This window comes from Aquila chrysaetos, chromosome 10, assembly GCF_900496995.4.
Source record: "Aquila chrysaetos chrysaetos chromosome 10, bAquChr1.4, whole genome shotgun sequence".
Taxonomy (NCBI): Eukaryota; Metazoa; Chordata; class Aves; order Accipitriformes; family Accipitridae; genus Aquila; species Aquila chrysaetos.
The window spans coordinates 9,279,519-9,291,887 of record NC_044013.1 but is presented as its reverse complement, the minus strand read 5'-3'; the positions used below and the strand labels follow the sequence as shown (position 1 = coordinate 9,291,887).

The 12,369-nt window shown below is 38.8% G+C and overlaps 1 protein-coding gene across 5 annotated transcripts in view; it reads left to right on the top strand.

Moving 5' to 3' along the window:
- The window catches only part of PEX5L (peroxisomal biogenesis factor 5 like), a 121,857-nt gene extending 111,170 nt beyond the window's left edge, over positions 1 to 10,687 (top strand). For all 5 annotated transcript variants that reach the window (XM_030027644.1, XM_030027642.1, XM_030027641.1 and 2 more), the window contains 4 exons: positions 385 to 582; positions 2,342 to 2,507; positions 2,880 to 3,037; positions 3,781 to 10,687. In XM_030027644.1, coding sequence (XP_029883504.1) covers positions 385 to 582; positions 2,342 to 2,507; positions 2,880 to 3,037; positions 3,781 to 3,985 — 727 coding nt within the window. In that variant the 3' untranslated portion in view covers positions 3,986 to 10,687. The remainder of the gene's footprint in view (positions 1 to 384; positions 583 to 2,341; positions 2,508 to 2,879; positions 3,038 to 3,780) is intronic.
- The last annotated feature ends 1,682 nt before the right edge of the window (positions 10,688 to 12,369 follow it).

The following is a 12,369-nucleotide window of genomic DNA, read 5'->3' as shown; positions in this document are numbered from 1 at the left end:
TAGAGCTGCAAATGAGATTGAACTGTTCACTTGAATTTACATAAAGCTGCTCTTTGTTTACTAGACAGATATAAAAGTGAATCTACCTACATTTACTCATAATCAGAAGGATGAAAACAAAACTTTTATGCATATGTTTATTTACATAAGTGCATATGCACAGCAACATGCATGCATATGTGTGTGTATACATATACATAATGCACTTATCACAGAAAAATAAGACAAAGTCCCTTCTTTAAAAGTATTGTTGGGTAGATCTTACTTGTGTAAATGATTTTTTTTTTTTTTTTTTTTTTTTTTTTAAACACAGATTATTTTGGATGAATTCAAGAATTGTGTTTGGCTAAAAAAACCCTCAATATATTCTTATTTTCTGCCTAGGTGCTTGGAACTACAGCCAAACAACCTAAAAGCACTGATGGCCCTGGCTGTAAGTTATACTAACACTGGCCATCAACAAGAAGCCTATCAAGCTCTAAGAAACTGGATAAAGCAAAATCCAAAATACAAGTATATAGTAAAAAGCAAAAAAGGGTCTCCAGCACTTACCAGAAGAATGTCCAAGACATCAGATGAAAGGTAAATGCAGTGTAAATCTTGATGGTGGAAATTTTAATGACATCACTAGAAATGATGGTGCATGCTGTGCCCCCTTACTCTGTAGAAGTCCAGCCTGTTCCCTATGATGGAAGACTCAATATCTCTAGTGTCAGGAGTGGGAAGCTAACACAGGACATTTGGTTTAGCGACCGAAGGCTATATCTTATGCCATCTCTGGAAGTGAAAAAAAAAAAACCCAAAACAAAACAAACCAGCTAAAAAGAGACGCTTCCTCTCAACTCCCATCACTTTCCTCTGACCCTGTCTGCTGCCTCTGTGTTCCCACATGCCGCATCCTCATTCTTCAATTCATTCCAAATCCATACCAGGCCTATATCCGGCTCTACATGAGTATGTTCTTCCTACTGTTTGTCGTATTTTCTATACCCCAACTAAGCCACTCGAATCCAGGAATTATAGCCATTTTACAGTGGGACATAGCTTCAGTTCACTGAAAACATTGGGAGGTAGCATCTGCTTGTTTAAAAGCCGTTCTAGTTCTAACCAGAGACAGCATAGTCATTTCATCTGCCTTCAGCCTAGCATACTGTAATGGGAGCTGGCAGCCATTTTAAATAACAAAAAAATTCATGAGTTGACAGCCCTTTGTCATGATTTCATGGGGTCGATAAATAAGTATCTCTGAATGTCAAGATGCATGATAAAGTCATTAAAGGCATAAACATGATTTATAGAACTAAAACTCTAGGGCTATCTCACTGCTTGTCATTTTGAAGACAGGCCTTATGTTTTACCCTTATCACTAACAAGCCCTGGGTTGACAAGATAATTTAGTATAAGCAAAAATAAAATATACAAGTTCTGCTTAATTGCTAAGTGTGTTATTCCACTCTGGCCTCATCCCGCTGACATCTGGTGTTGTCAGTGCAAAAGTTTTATGAAGCCTACAGTGGGTACAGAAGTCTTAAATTTTGGCATCTTTCTTCAGGGGCCTTGGCTAGTCACTTGATCTGTTCCTCTTAAGAATAACTACTATTTTTGCCAGGAAAGAACTGTTTTATGTCTGAGAAACTCATGCAATTTTAATCGTTTTAATAAGACTTCATGTTATCTCACTTGGGTTCCTAGACTTCAAAGAATCATGGAATCATTTACATTGGAAAAGACCTTTAAGATCATCAAGTTCAACCATTAACCTAGCACTGCCAAGTCCACCACTAAACCATGTCCCTAAGTGCCACATCTACATGTCTTCTAAATACCTCCAGGGACGGTAACTCAACCACTTCCCTGAGCAGCCTGTTCCAGTGCTTGATAAGCTTTTCAGTGAAGAAATATTTCCTAGTGTCCAATCTGAACCTCCCCTGGTGCAACCTGAGGCTGTTTCCTCTTGTCCTATCACTTGCTACTTGGGAAAAGAGGCTGGCACTCACCTCACTACAACCTCCTTTCTGGTAGTTGTAGAGAGCGATAAGGTCTCCCCTCAGCCTCCTTCTCTCCAGGCTAAACAACCCCAGTTCCCTCAGCTGCTCCTCTTAGGACTTGTTCTCTTCATTATATAGGTGAACTTTTTTATTCCAGACACGAGTTTACAACAGCACCTGAAAGTAAATCTTTGCCATGATGAAGTTGAAGAAGCTTATTTTCAAATTTTAGGACTATATCACTTCTGATACATCCATTACAAGGATTTTAATTTCTAGCTATGCAATCAATATTGCAATATTTGTAAAGAACTATAAGATGGAACTTTAAGTTATTTTTCACTCTTGTCTAGCTCATTACTTGAAGAAGTAAAGGATTTGTACCTGGAGGCTGCTCACCAGAATGGTGATATGATAGACCCTGACTTGCAGACGGGACTTGGAGTTCTTTTCCACCTGAATGGAGAATTTAACAGAGCAATAGATGCATTTAGTGCTGCTTTAACTGTTCGGCCAGAGGTACATTTTATGCTTTTATATTTTTAAGAATTTAGCTTTACAGGCCATTTTCTTTCTCCCCTCTTGATCAGGCTATTATTAATGAGATGTCACTTCAGCCATTAAAGTTTTAATACCTGAAATAGAAATGTTAATTACAAGATAGTTCCATTTAGAAGCAGATTTGTCCATGTCCAATTTCTAGCTGTATGCTGATTAATTGGACTAGTTATATAAAGTTGCCTATAATCATGAGTCAGAACCTCACATTCCGTGTCAATTAAGAGAAGATACAATACTGTTATTTTCTGCAGTCCTCCTTACTTTGCAAGCAAAAATAAGCTATTATGTCCCTTTTTGACACCTACAGTAGAAAACTCATTTTCTCACCAGGACTATACATTATGGAACCGTCTTGGAGCAACCTTAGCAAATGGGGATCGAAGCGAAGAAGCTGTCGAAGCCTACACACGTGCTTTAGAAATACAACCTGGCTTCATTAGGTCCAGATACAATTTAGGGATAAGCTGCATAAACCTAGGGGCATACAGGTAAGTTACAAAAATGTGTAAACAAAAAAGTCAGGATAATAACTACCAAGTGAAAATTCAATTTTCTAGCTGGAGCTATCTACAAAAAAAAAAAAAAAAAAATCAGAATATAGCTACATAATCTCAGCTATTGTAAAATTTTGTAATTATTTTTTACAAAGTACTAAAAAAGCAATGATACTTTTCTTGTTCCACAAATTCTATGTAACAGAACTGCTGAATGTCTATCAAAAGAAAATAAATCCCTCATTCAGCTAGCCACTTAAGCATTTTTTAGCGCTAAGTGCAAGTACTCTTATTATAATCAGTGGGATTGTTCTCACACTTAAACTTAGTCCTGTGCTTAAAAGCTTTTCTAAGAGAAAATATAAGAGCCTGTCTTTATAAGGGAAACTTCAGTTAAACTGCTTCAAGTAGCTAATGCCATCAAAACCACTTTTGGTACAACCTTCAGGAATCAAGGGTGATATTCCAGGGTCCCAACTGTCAGCTTAAGACAGTTAAGATGAAGGGGAGCTACACAGCAATGAAGACAATATCCCCAGATGTATGAATAGACTGAGCTCTGCATTACTACAAGCCACGTCCACTTGTTTAAAGAAAATCAAGCAAGAATAACACAAAGAGACTGATGAACTGCGTTGTAAAATAATATACTTGAGTCTGGCATAGAACTTTAGAAAGTTTTACTCTTGTTGAGAAGCAAATTATATTGCTTGTTTCTTTTTTCTTCTCCCCTACAGAGAGGCTGTCAGCAATTTTCTCACTGCTCTCAGTTTGCAAAGAAAGAGCAGGAATCAACAACAGGTTCCCCATCCTGCTCTATCAGGCAATATTTGGGCAGCACTTCGAATTGCTCTGTCTATGATGGACCAGCCAGAACTATTTCAAGCTGCCAATGTGGGTGATCTAGACATTCTGTTAAGAGCTTTTAATCTAGAGCCGTAATAGAAAATATCCACAAATTGATTAAATTGTATTAGGAAACAGAGAACTCTTTTATTACTCATCTCAAAATGATCACATTTTCCAAAAGATCATGGCTGTAAATCAGTAGGGGAATTCTCTCGGACATTATTCAAAAAGGAAAAGTTCAAAAGCACAAAATATTGTAAATAAATTCAAACTCAAAGGACTGAAATGAGCTGCGGCTAATCTGACAGCCCTGAACTAGATGAAATAGCCATTTCTGAAGAATCTTCATCCCGTGCAAGCTATATCTCTCTCTATATACGCAGCTATACAAAGAAAAATATATTAAGAACAAACCTAGATAATCGTTATTGCACATTAGAATGGCAAACAATGCATCCAAGGAACCTGCTCAGTAGCTCATCGCACTATGCTGACATCACTTTGCCCTACAACGTGGATTCCCTATCCTTTGGTTTCTTTGTTGAAAAGTCTGCTCAAGGTCCATTTTTAACATAGCTCTGAAAATAGATGCATGTAAAATGGATGTATTTTGTTTTGAATACATTTATTAGCTGGCAGTCGAGAAAAATTTTGCTTCCAAAGGTACCTTGGTTAATTTGGGCCCAATTCTGCAGGCTCATAAAGTTGTAAACCACGTGCAATGTTAAGAGCAACATTGTACACGGAGGTCTGTGGGATTAGGCCAGGTACATACGGGAAGGCCAAGTGTTGCCAGCAGAAGTGGTAATTTGCACTAGAATTGTTGCTGTTTAAACCAGCTCTCCCTGATCTTGGACAGAGTATGTCTGCTTCAAAGGAGCTCATAGCAGGATCTGCACCTATCTATGTACTTACGCACTTTAACCTTTCTTTTTGTAAAATAGTGCTATGCTTTTATTTTAGTTACTAACAACAGAATGTACAGGATAGCCTTGTTGGCATAGAGGACCAAATATCATTTCCTGAAATGTGATGAGAGGGTTTTCAATATTCTTATGTTTAAAAAATGCAAATACAGTATAAACTGCAATATCTATTAGAAAGATTATTCTATTATGCATCCATCAGGTACTACACACATACATGCATGTGCATGCACATACATGTTGTATGTGAATTATGTCATTTCAGAACATAATAAGCCACAGATCTTTATTGCAAATAAACAAAAATCTTCATAGGAGTTAATGCCTGCAGACCATGCTCAAGGGAAAAAATTGGTCTCTATAAGGCTTGTAGGATTGAGACTAAGATTTGATCCTGCCGTTACGGCAAGCCGTAGCAAAGGTCTCAGTGACCTCCATGATAGCAGACTAAATCCTTAGATAACATCGGTCTTTGTAGCTGCTTCAAAATGTATATATATACACCATCTTAATTTTCCCTTATTGGATGAATAGGGAACAGTATTGGGGGCAGTACACTGCCACATGATGAATGGATTGATTTGGCTACAAACACGTTTAGCTCAAGGTGAATGTGTCAATCAAAGACAGGAATGGAAATTTTTAAGGAGATAATTTTCAGTTGCTGATGCTTTTAATAATTTTCCTAAATAGCGAAAGATAAAAAGTGTAATTAGATGGCTACTGTGTTGATCTGTGGTCAGGAATTCAGTGTGCAGGGTAGCTATTGGAATATGTTAAAATGGGACAAATAGTGCGTTTCCTATAAACAGCAATAAAAGAAAAGTCCAGCTCAGTCATCTGGATTAAAAAAAAAAAAAAATCCAACTGCACAGATCACAGAGAAAGAAGTTCTGTGGCAATTGGACAGTTTCACCAGTACAAACCTAAAGTTTCTTGCAGCTGTCTGTTATTTTGAGCAACCACTTAAAGGAAAATTCCATGTAAGACAGTGTAATCACTGCATCTAATCACCAACTATAGTTTGTTAAATAGAAAAAATAAATTCTCATTAAAAAATAAAAGGCTTACTCGTCACTCTCTCCCACAGAATAGAGATACTGAAACAGCTACAGGAATTTTTTTAACAGTGCTTTATTAATTCATTGTTTACCTATATATTCCTATTTATCTATCAAGCGTTTCATAACTGATTCCTGCAACTTTCTCTAAGGATTGGTTATCAAGGACTGACTGGGAATGTCATTTTAGCTAAGTGGGCTGCTGTATGCATATCTGCTGACAACAGTTTGCTCTTTTGCTTTGACAGCGATGTGTGATGACAGCTCTTTATTGATAAGGCAGAGCAGAAGGTGCAGTGCAATTGAATCTGGAAAGTGATAAGAGAGAAGGGAGGCAGCTTTGAGAAGAGGCTGTAAAGCAAATGCATATGTGCTTAGGTTTTGCTTGATGCCCTGCCATCGTACAAATTCTTCTAGAATATCCTCTGTGCTGTGGTGTAGGATAATCAGTGCTTATCCAGAGGAATTAGCTGTTCAGGATCTTTATTTTTATACCTTTCAAATTAAAAAAAAAAAAACCACAAACAACTTAACTGCTTGACTTCTCAGAGTCAGAATGACAAGGGACATTTGATACCGATGGCAGTTCACTAAACCTCTTCTCCTCTAGCACATGGACGAGTAACACAGCAATTCTATTTGGAAAACCTACTGCGACTCCCAGCCTCCCCAAAAAGAACAAAGTAGGTAGCTTTTGATTTATCCGGGGATGCACTGCTCAAAACTGCATTCATCTGCTGATACATGTCCACACCCATGTGATGGGTACAAGGAAAGCCATCTGTGTAAACCTAGAAACGAATCACCAGGGCTGAACTCTGCTTCCCAAGGGGATACTCAGGCTGCCAATTCTTCACAAGCACTGCAGTTCTGCTGTACAGGACGCAGGCTACAAAGCCTGTCCAAAGAGATTGTCCACACTCTTGGAAATTATCCCAACTGTTCGCTCCTGTTTTAGATAGCCTATGGCCAGCTAACCATGTACCGCTGACCAAGACACTGCGTGAAGGAAAGACTAAAGCAGACAGACTTAAAGGGGACGGTGGCACATCTCCTCACACTAGACACCAGTTCTGGCCTGGTCTGTGTGGCAGAGTGGCTGATGACTGAGCTCACCTCACTCTAACAGGTCAGGCTCAGCAGCTCTTGGTACTTCTGGGGACTTCTTCAATATTCTGGGCTCTATTGTCCTCCTTTAGCCCCCCCACTGCCAAGCACTGTCAGTGCAGAAGAGAGGATTAGATACAGCTTTGATCTGACCTCCTCATGATGTTTCTTAAATATTCAGTGGCAAGCATACATATTTGCCTGAAACAGCAAGAGGAAACATGTGAGGAGGCTGCAGCATATTAACACCCTGAAGAGGAAATTCATCTACTCATACTTCTAACCAAGCATGAGGTAGAATAAATAAGGTGGCTGCTGCACAGTAGCAGATTGAGCCCGAGAGCGAGAGACAGGAAATCTGGGTCCTGTTCTCAGTGCTCCCTGCGAGCTCGACCAAGTCAAAACCTCTTGCCATCCCTGAGTTGCCCAGGTGTGCAAGGAAGGAAGATGGGCAAGTAACAGCCACTGCATCTGATGGCACTACTTGAGAGCAGGGGAGTGCCGCTGTCTCATGGACTGCATGGGTGAATTACACCACTTGTGTAAATTGAAAGGTAACACGCAAACACAAGGTTGCTTGGGTCTAAGTAAGGAAGCAGTTTCACATAGACACTAGCAATTTCAGCAGAGAAGAGACTCAGAGACATTTCAGGATAACAGCTGTAGAGCATCTATGGGGTGATGCCATATTAAAGTGCTGCAATGATTTATCATCATCTCCCACCCGTTTCCCCTTCTTGTTACTCCCCTCTTTCTCCAGAGGTGATTTATCACTGCCAGGTAATTGATTCCAAGTTTTTAAGTGCTTCTTCTATTTTATACTTCATGCAATTAAAAAATGTTTTCCTAACCCCAGCTTGTGACTGTCCCTATCCTCTGCAAAGCTTTATGAATATTTATGACCTATAAGTCTGATCCATCAAGCTGCTGAACATTGAAAGTCTGTAGTCTTCACAGGAGCACTCAGCACTTCGCCCGATCTGCTTATAAGCATGTATTCAGTTACAGGACGAAGGCTGGCCTCTGATACCACTGCACATGATGAACAGGCACTGAAATCAAAATGATTATTTATGGAGTGACGCTTTGCGATGAAAGCAATAGGCTCATTTCTCGCTGATCTCTTTAAACTGTGATGACTCCAGAAACCTTGTTGCAATAGACTGGTTTATGTCAGTTTGAAGAATCAATCTGATCTTTAGGTAAACACATATACATATCTGTATCTAATGGTATTTTCTTATGATCCGATAAATCACAGTACTTGTAAAAATATTGAGGGGGAAGTTCAAATGACACAAAACCTCACATGACAATATTGCATGCAACTACATTAACAAATAACCACACTGAAATATTATCACAAAGCATGCAGTAATGCTACTTGTTTACAGAACGCATGCAGAAGGCCCACACATAGGGTATTTTTAAACTATTGATTGGTATCTTCTGTGGGACATTTTAAAAGTATTTTGCATCTGCCAAACTCAAAAGTGAGTTGTTCATGTTATTTGGAACAGGTTAGACCAAATGCAGAGCCCTTTTTAAATCCCATCCTTAGAAATAACTTTGTGTTGCCGATTTCATGTTTGCTTCAAGTGTTTAGTTAATGACAGACATCTGTAGTAACAGCTTTTGTAGACATGTTTTAGTATCCTCTTAAGAAATAAAAAGCTAAGCGTGCGCAGCTTTCACAGTGAAGCTGTGTGTTTGGATCATCACATTTTCTTCTTTAGTCTAAACCAGATAGCACCAAACCAGAGAAAAAGATTCCCAGAACCAGTGAAACAAGTATTGTCTCAGTCTACCTTACTTACCATGGCCAGGCTTTTCAAACTTGCCCACTAGCTCTGAAGGCAGCTCAGTGTCTGACTGTCCTGTTTGAAATACATAGATGTAAAACTTCTCAGGATCTGAGTATCTGCTGCATCCACTGATTTCAGCTGCAGACACTTAACTCAGCTGAAAGCTCAGAACATCAAGTTAAGCATGAAGAGCTAATGAGCCAATTTAGAAAACTTGGGCCTGTCTGTCAGATGAAGAGGACCCTGACAACACCAACAGATCAGCCAGGTGATCCTAGGAACATCCATAGAGCACGGGCCTCCATAACACAAAAGCCACCATGACAGAAATAATAACCAATACAATTACTGGAAGCCATGGAGGAAAAGCCTGAGGCCTAAATCATTGCCTGTTGGAGCCAGTGAGAATTGGAGTGAAACATAAATTGGTTGTAGATCTCTTTTGCCCAAAGGCGCATCTGCAAAATGGGACATATTAGTTACTTCACGTGAATAACCTCCACAGTTGAAAAACTGAGATTTCTGGTCACCAGTGTTGTCAGCTTAGCAGTCTGTACAGTGAATTTACGTAATAAATGTTTATATAGTACCAATACTGAGTATTCACAGATAAAAGTGATAGACAAAATGCACTGCATGTTGTGAAAAAAATGGTGGGTATGCAATACAGTATTACCTACTATTCAAACCTCATCTAGGCTAAAAATCAGATTTCTTCGTTATAGTTCTACTGGTTTTGAACTGGTGAAATAAATCAGAGAAAAGAAGTGCCATGCATGAATAGATCACTGACACTTTGAACAAACAGGCAAAATGAAAAATGAGCATGACACAGAATCCACAGAAAGTTTCAGAGCCTCAGTCCACAAAGTAATAGGTATTAGGCATGGGAAAGAGACAGAAGGTATCTAAATTTTCCTAAAAATAAGCTGTAATTTTACAAATGCTTGCACATGTGACAGCCCATTGAGCAAGCTTTCACGGTCAAGACAATGTGCTTTGATCTTTTTTCCCCTTCCACATTTACAGAATGCCATTGACATTGGCTAGAACTTCAATTTAAATAGCCTTTTTAATATCAGTAATCTATTGTAAATTCAGAAAAATCAAAACATTTATAAATATATTTTATATATCAGAGTATAACATATCTAGAGTAAAATAAAACTATATAGTTTTGAGAGGCATTCTGTGCAGCTTCTTCTATATGCTGTAAACTGTTTGAAAACGTTTGCAATCCTGCATCAGTTTTTTTGGCTTTATTTTTAAGCCAACATACAGTAAAGAAGAGATTATAGGGTTGGCAGATACTTTCGCCTAGGCCATCTGAAGAGCCCTGCTGCTGCAAAGACTTACATTGCTCACTTAACTTTTTGTGTTGATAGTTAAGTGTAGGTGCAAGGCTTAGCAGTGAGGTGGGCGGTGGATGCGGAGGTGGGAGTTCAGCCCTACACCTGAATGTTTACATTCCGTTCCAAACGTTCATATTGACCCAGATTGAGAATCTGAGTATAAGTACATACGGAGTAAAAGATTAATTTCTTACTACAGGTAAACTTTGCCTCTGTATACTTAGTGCATTATCAGCTGTGTATAATATTAAACACAGACCTGTAGTTTACTGATGCTTTAATTCAATGTTTCCTTGCACTGCTGTTTAAAATAATCTATTTCCTCAAAAATGAATGATGTGCATATTGGATGTGTTAAATTTATTAAGATCATAGATGACTAATCACAGAGCACCACATTTAATGTAGTATTTTTGTACTGTAATGGAAGCATGCCTTCCTTGGGTTCTTTTCCACATACTAAATTGTATTTATTTACCTGTATTTATAACTGTGCAATTTTTAAATATGTTTTAAAAATAAACTTTGTCTGTGGCTTCAAATATGTCAAAATCTCTTTTCAATTTGAAAATGGTCTTGACTATAATTACTTGAACTGAAAGGAAGGACCTACTTCTCCAATTGAAATACAGGATTTTTTTTAATAAGGTCTTCTATCCTATTGTTTACGATGTGAACATCCTTCTGTGCTTAAAAATTAAGCCCAGAAGACACTTTTTTCATTACCATTTTTCATAAATTCATCGTTACTCTGAGGTAGAGTTATTTTTATAATTTATTTTTATTTCAACATGTTGATCAATTATACTTACAACTGGAATTTATACTAGCTGAGGTCTGGCCCAATCCATTTTGCGCATATACTCCATATGAAGAAAAAGGGAAAAAAAGTAGATGAGAATTTTTCCTGAAGATCATGCAACTGCACACCTCAAAATTAAAACAGAAGTAATAATATTACAACACAATCTTTCTGAAAAAAAAAAAAATCCACAGAAACCAAAACCAACCAAACCCCCCAAAACCCCTCAACTTTCAGTGACTGAAATTGTTACTCAAGCAATTTCCCATAAACCACAGTGGGAGTTGACTATGAGTGTTTTTCCGTTCTGGCTTTCATGTGATGAAGTGAAAGAGGTGACAGAGTAGAAATGACATCAATCTTTATGCTTTTGCTATGGGACTCCAACATAAGCACAGACACGAGAAGGACATAAAATTCCTGTACATCGCTGTGGACAGAGATGACAACCAGCAAGGGGGCTTTGACAGTTATAGCAGAGGGCTATTGACAAAGCAGGACAACATTGGCATGGATCTGAAGGCTGATACTTTCAGTGGACATCTGGGTTGCTCCAGAAAAAAACCCAGAAGATAGAGCCACAGTTTGCCTGTAGAAGGAAAGCTCTTTCAGAAAAGCCAACAGTCTGCTTATGGCTTTAACCAGAACTTTCCACCAAAGAAGAAAAGGGAACAGACACTAAAAACACACTAACCCTTAGGATGCAAGTAATGTGTGCTCTTGACACTGGTGTGTTTTGCCAGGAGATGTTAAGGTTAGTTTAGTTCTTACTGCTCAAATGTACCAACAAAGAAGCAGCAGGAATGCCCATTAGTTATGTGCTCTGTAGCGAACACAGACTAGGAACGCAGCACTGCAGTCCTGAAGCCAAAGACAGTGGCTGGGAGAAAAGCATTAGTGCCAAATCCTACTTACAGAACTGCTCAACAAAATCACTGGGAAGCATACTGGTAAAGAAGTCTGAAAACATAATCACCTACTCCACACCAGCTGTCAGTTATGCACTATCTGTCTTCAGTATTTTTATGGCATTCGTCTTTCACCAGAGCTGTCAGTGCCGCCCTTATTCATGTTAAGCTTGTAGCACACCTGAGGGACAGAGAGGTGTTACTTCCCATTTTAGTGAAGGGGAGCAGAGACTGGGGCGGTGTTAACTTGTCAGTGATCTAATACTGCCTTCCACAAGCAGTCGGCAAAAGTTAGCAGGTACAAATCCTATACAGGAAATTCTTGCATGAAGTCTGAACACAGCCCTTTAGCTTGTACAAGGAGCCACATTCTCCCACCTCTTCCAGCTGCTACAAGTGGAGTGAACACCGTGCGGCGTGACTTGCCATGGTCACAAAGGACATCTGTGATAGAAAAGAAACCGAGATAGATCATTAAATTTGGACTTCAGGAGCTGAACCATCTTTACCTTTCTT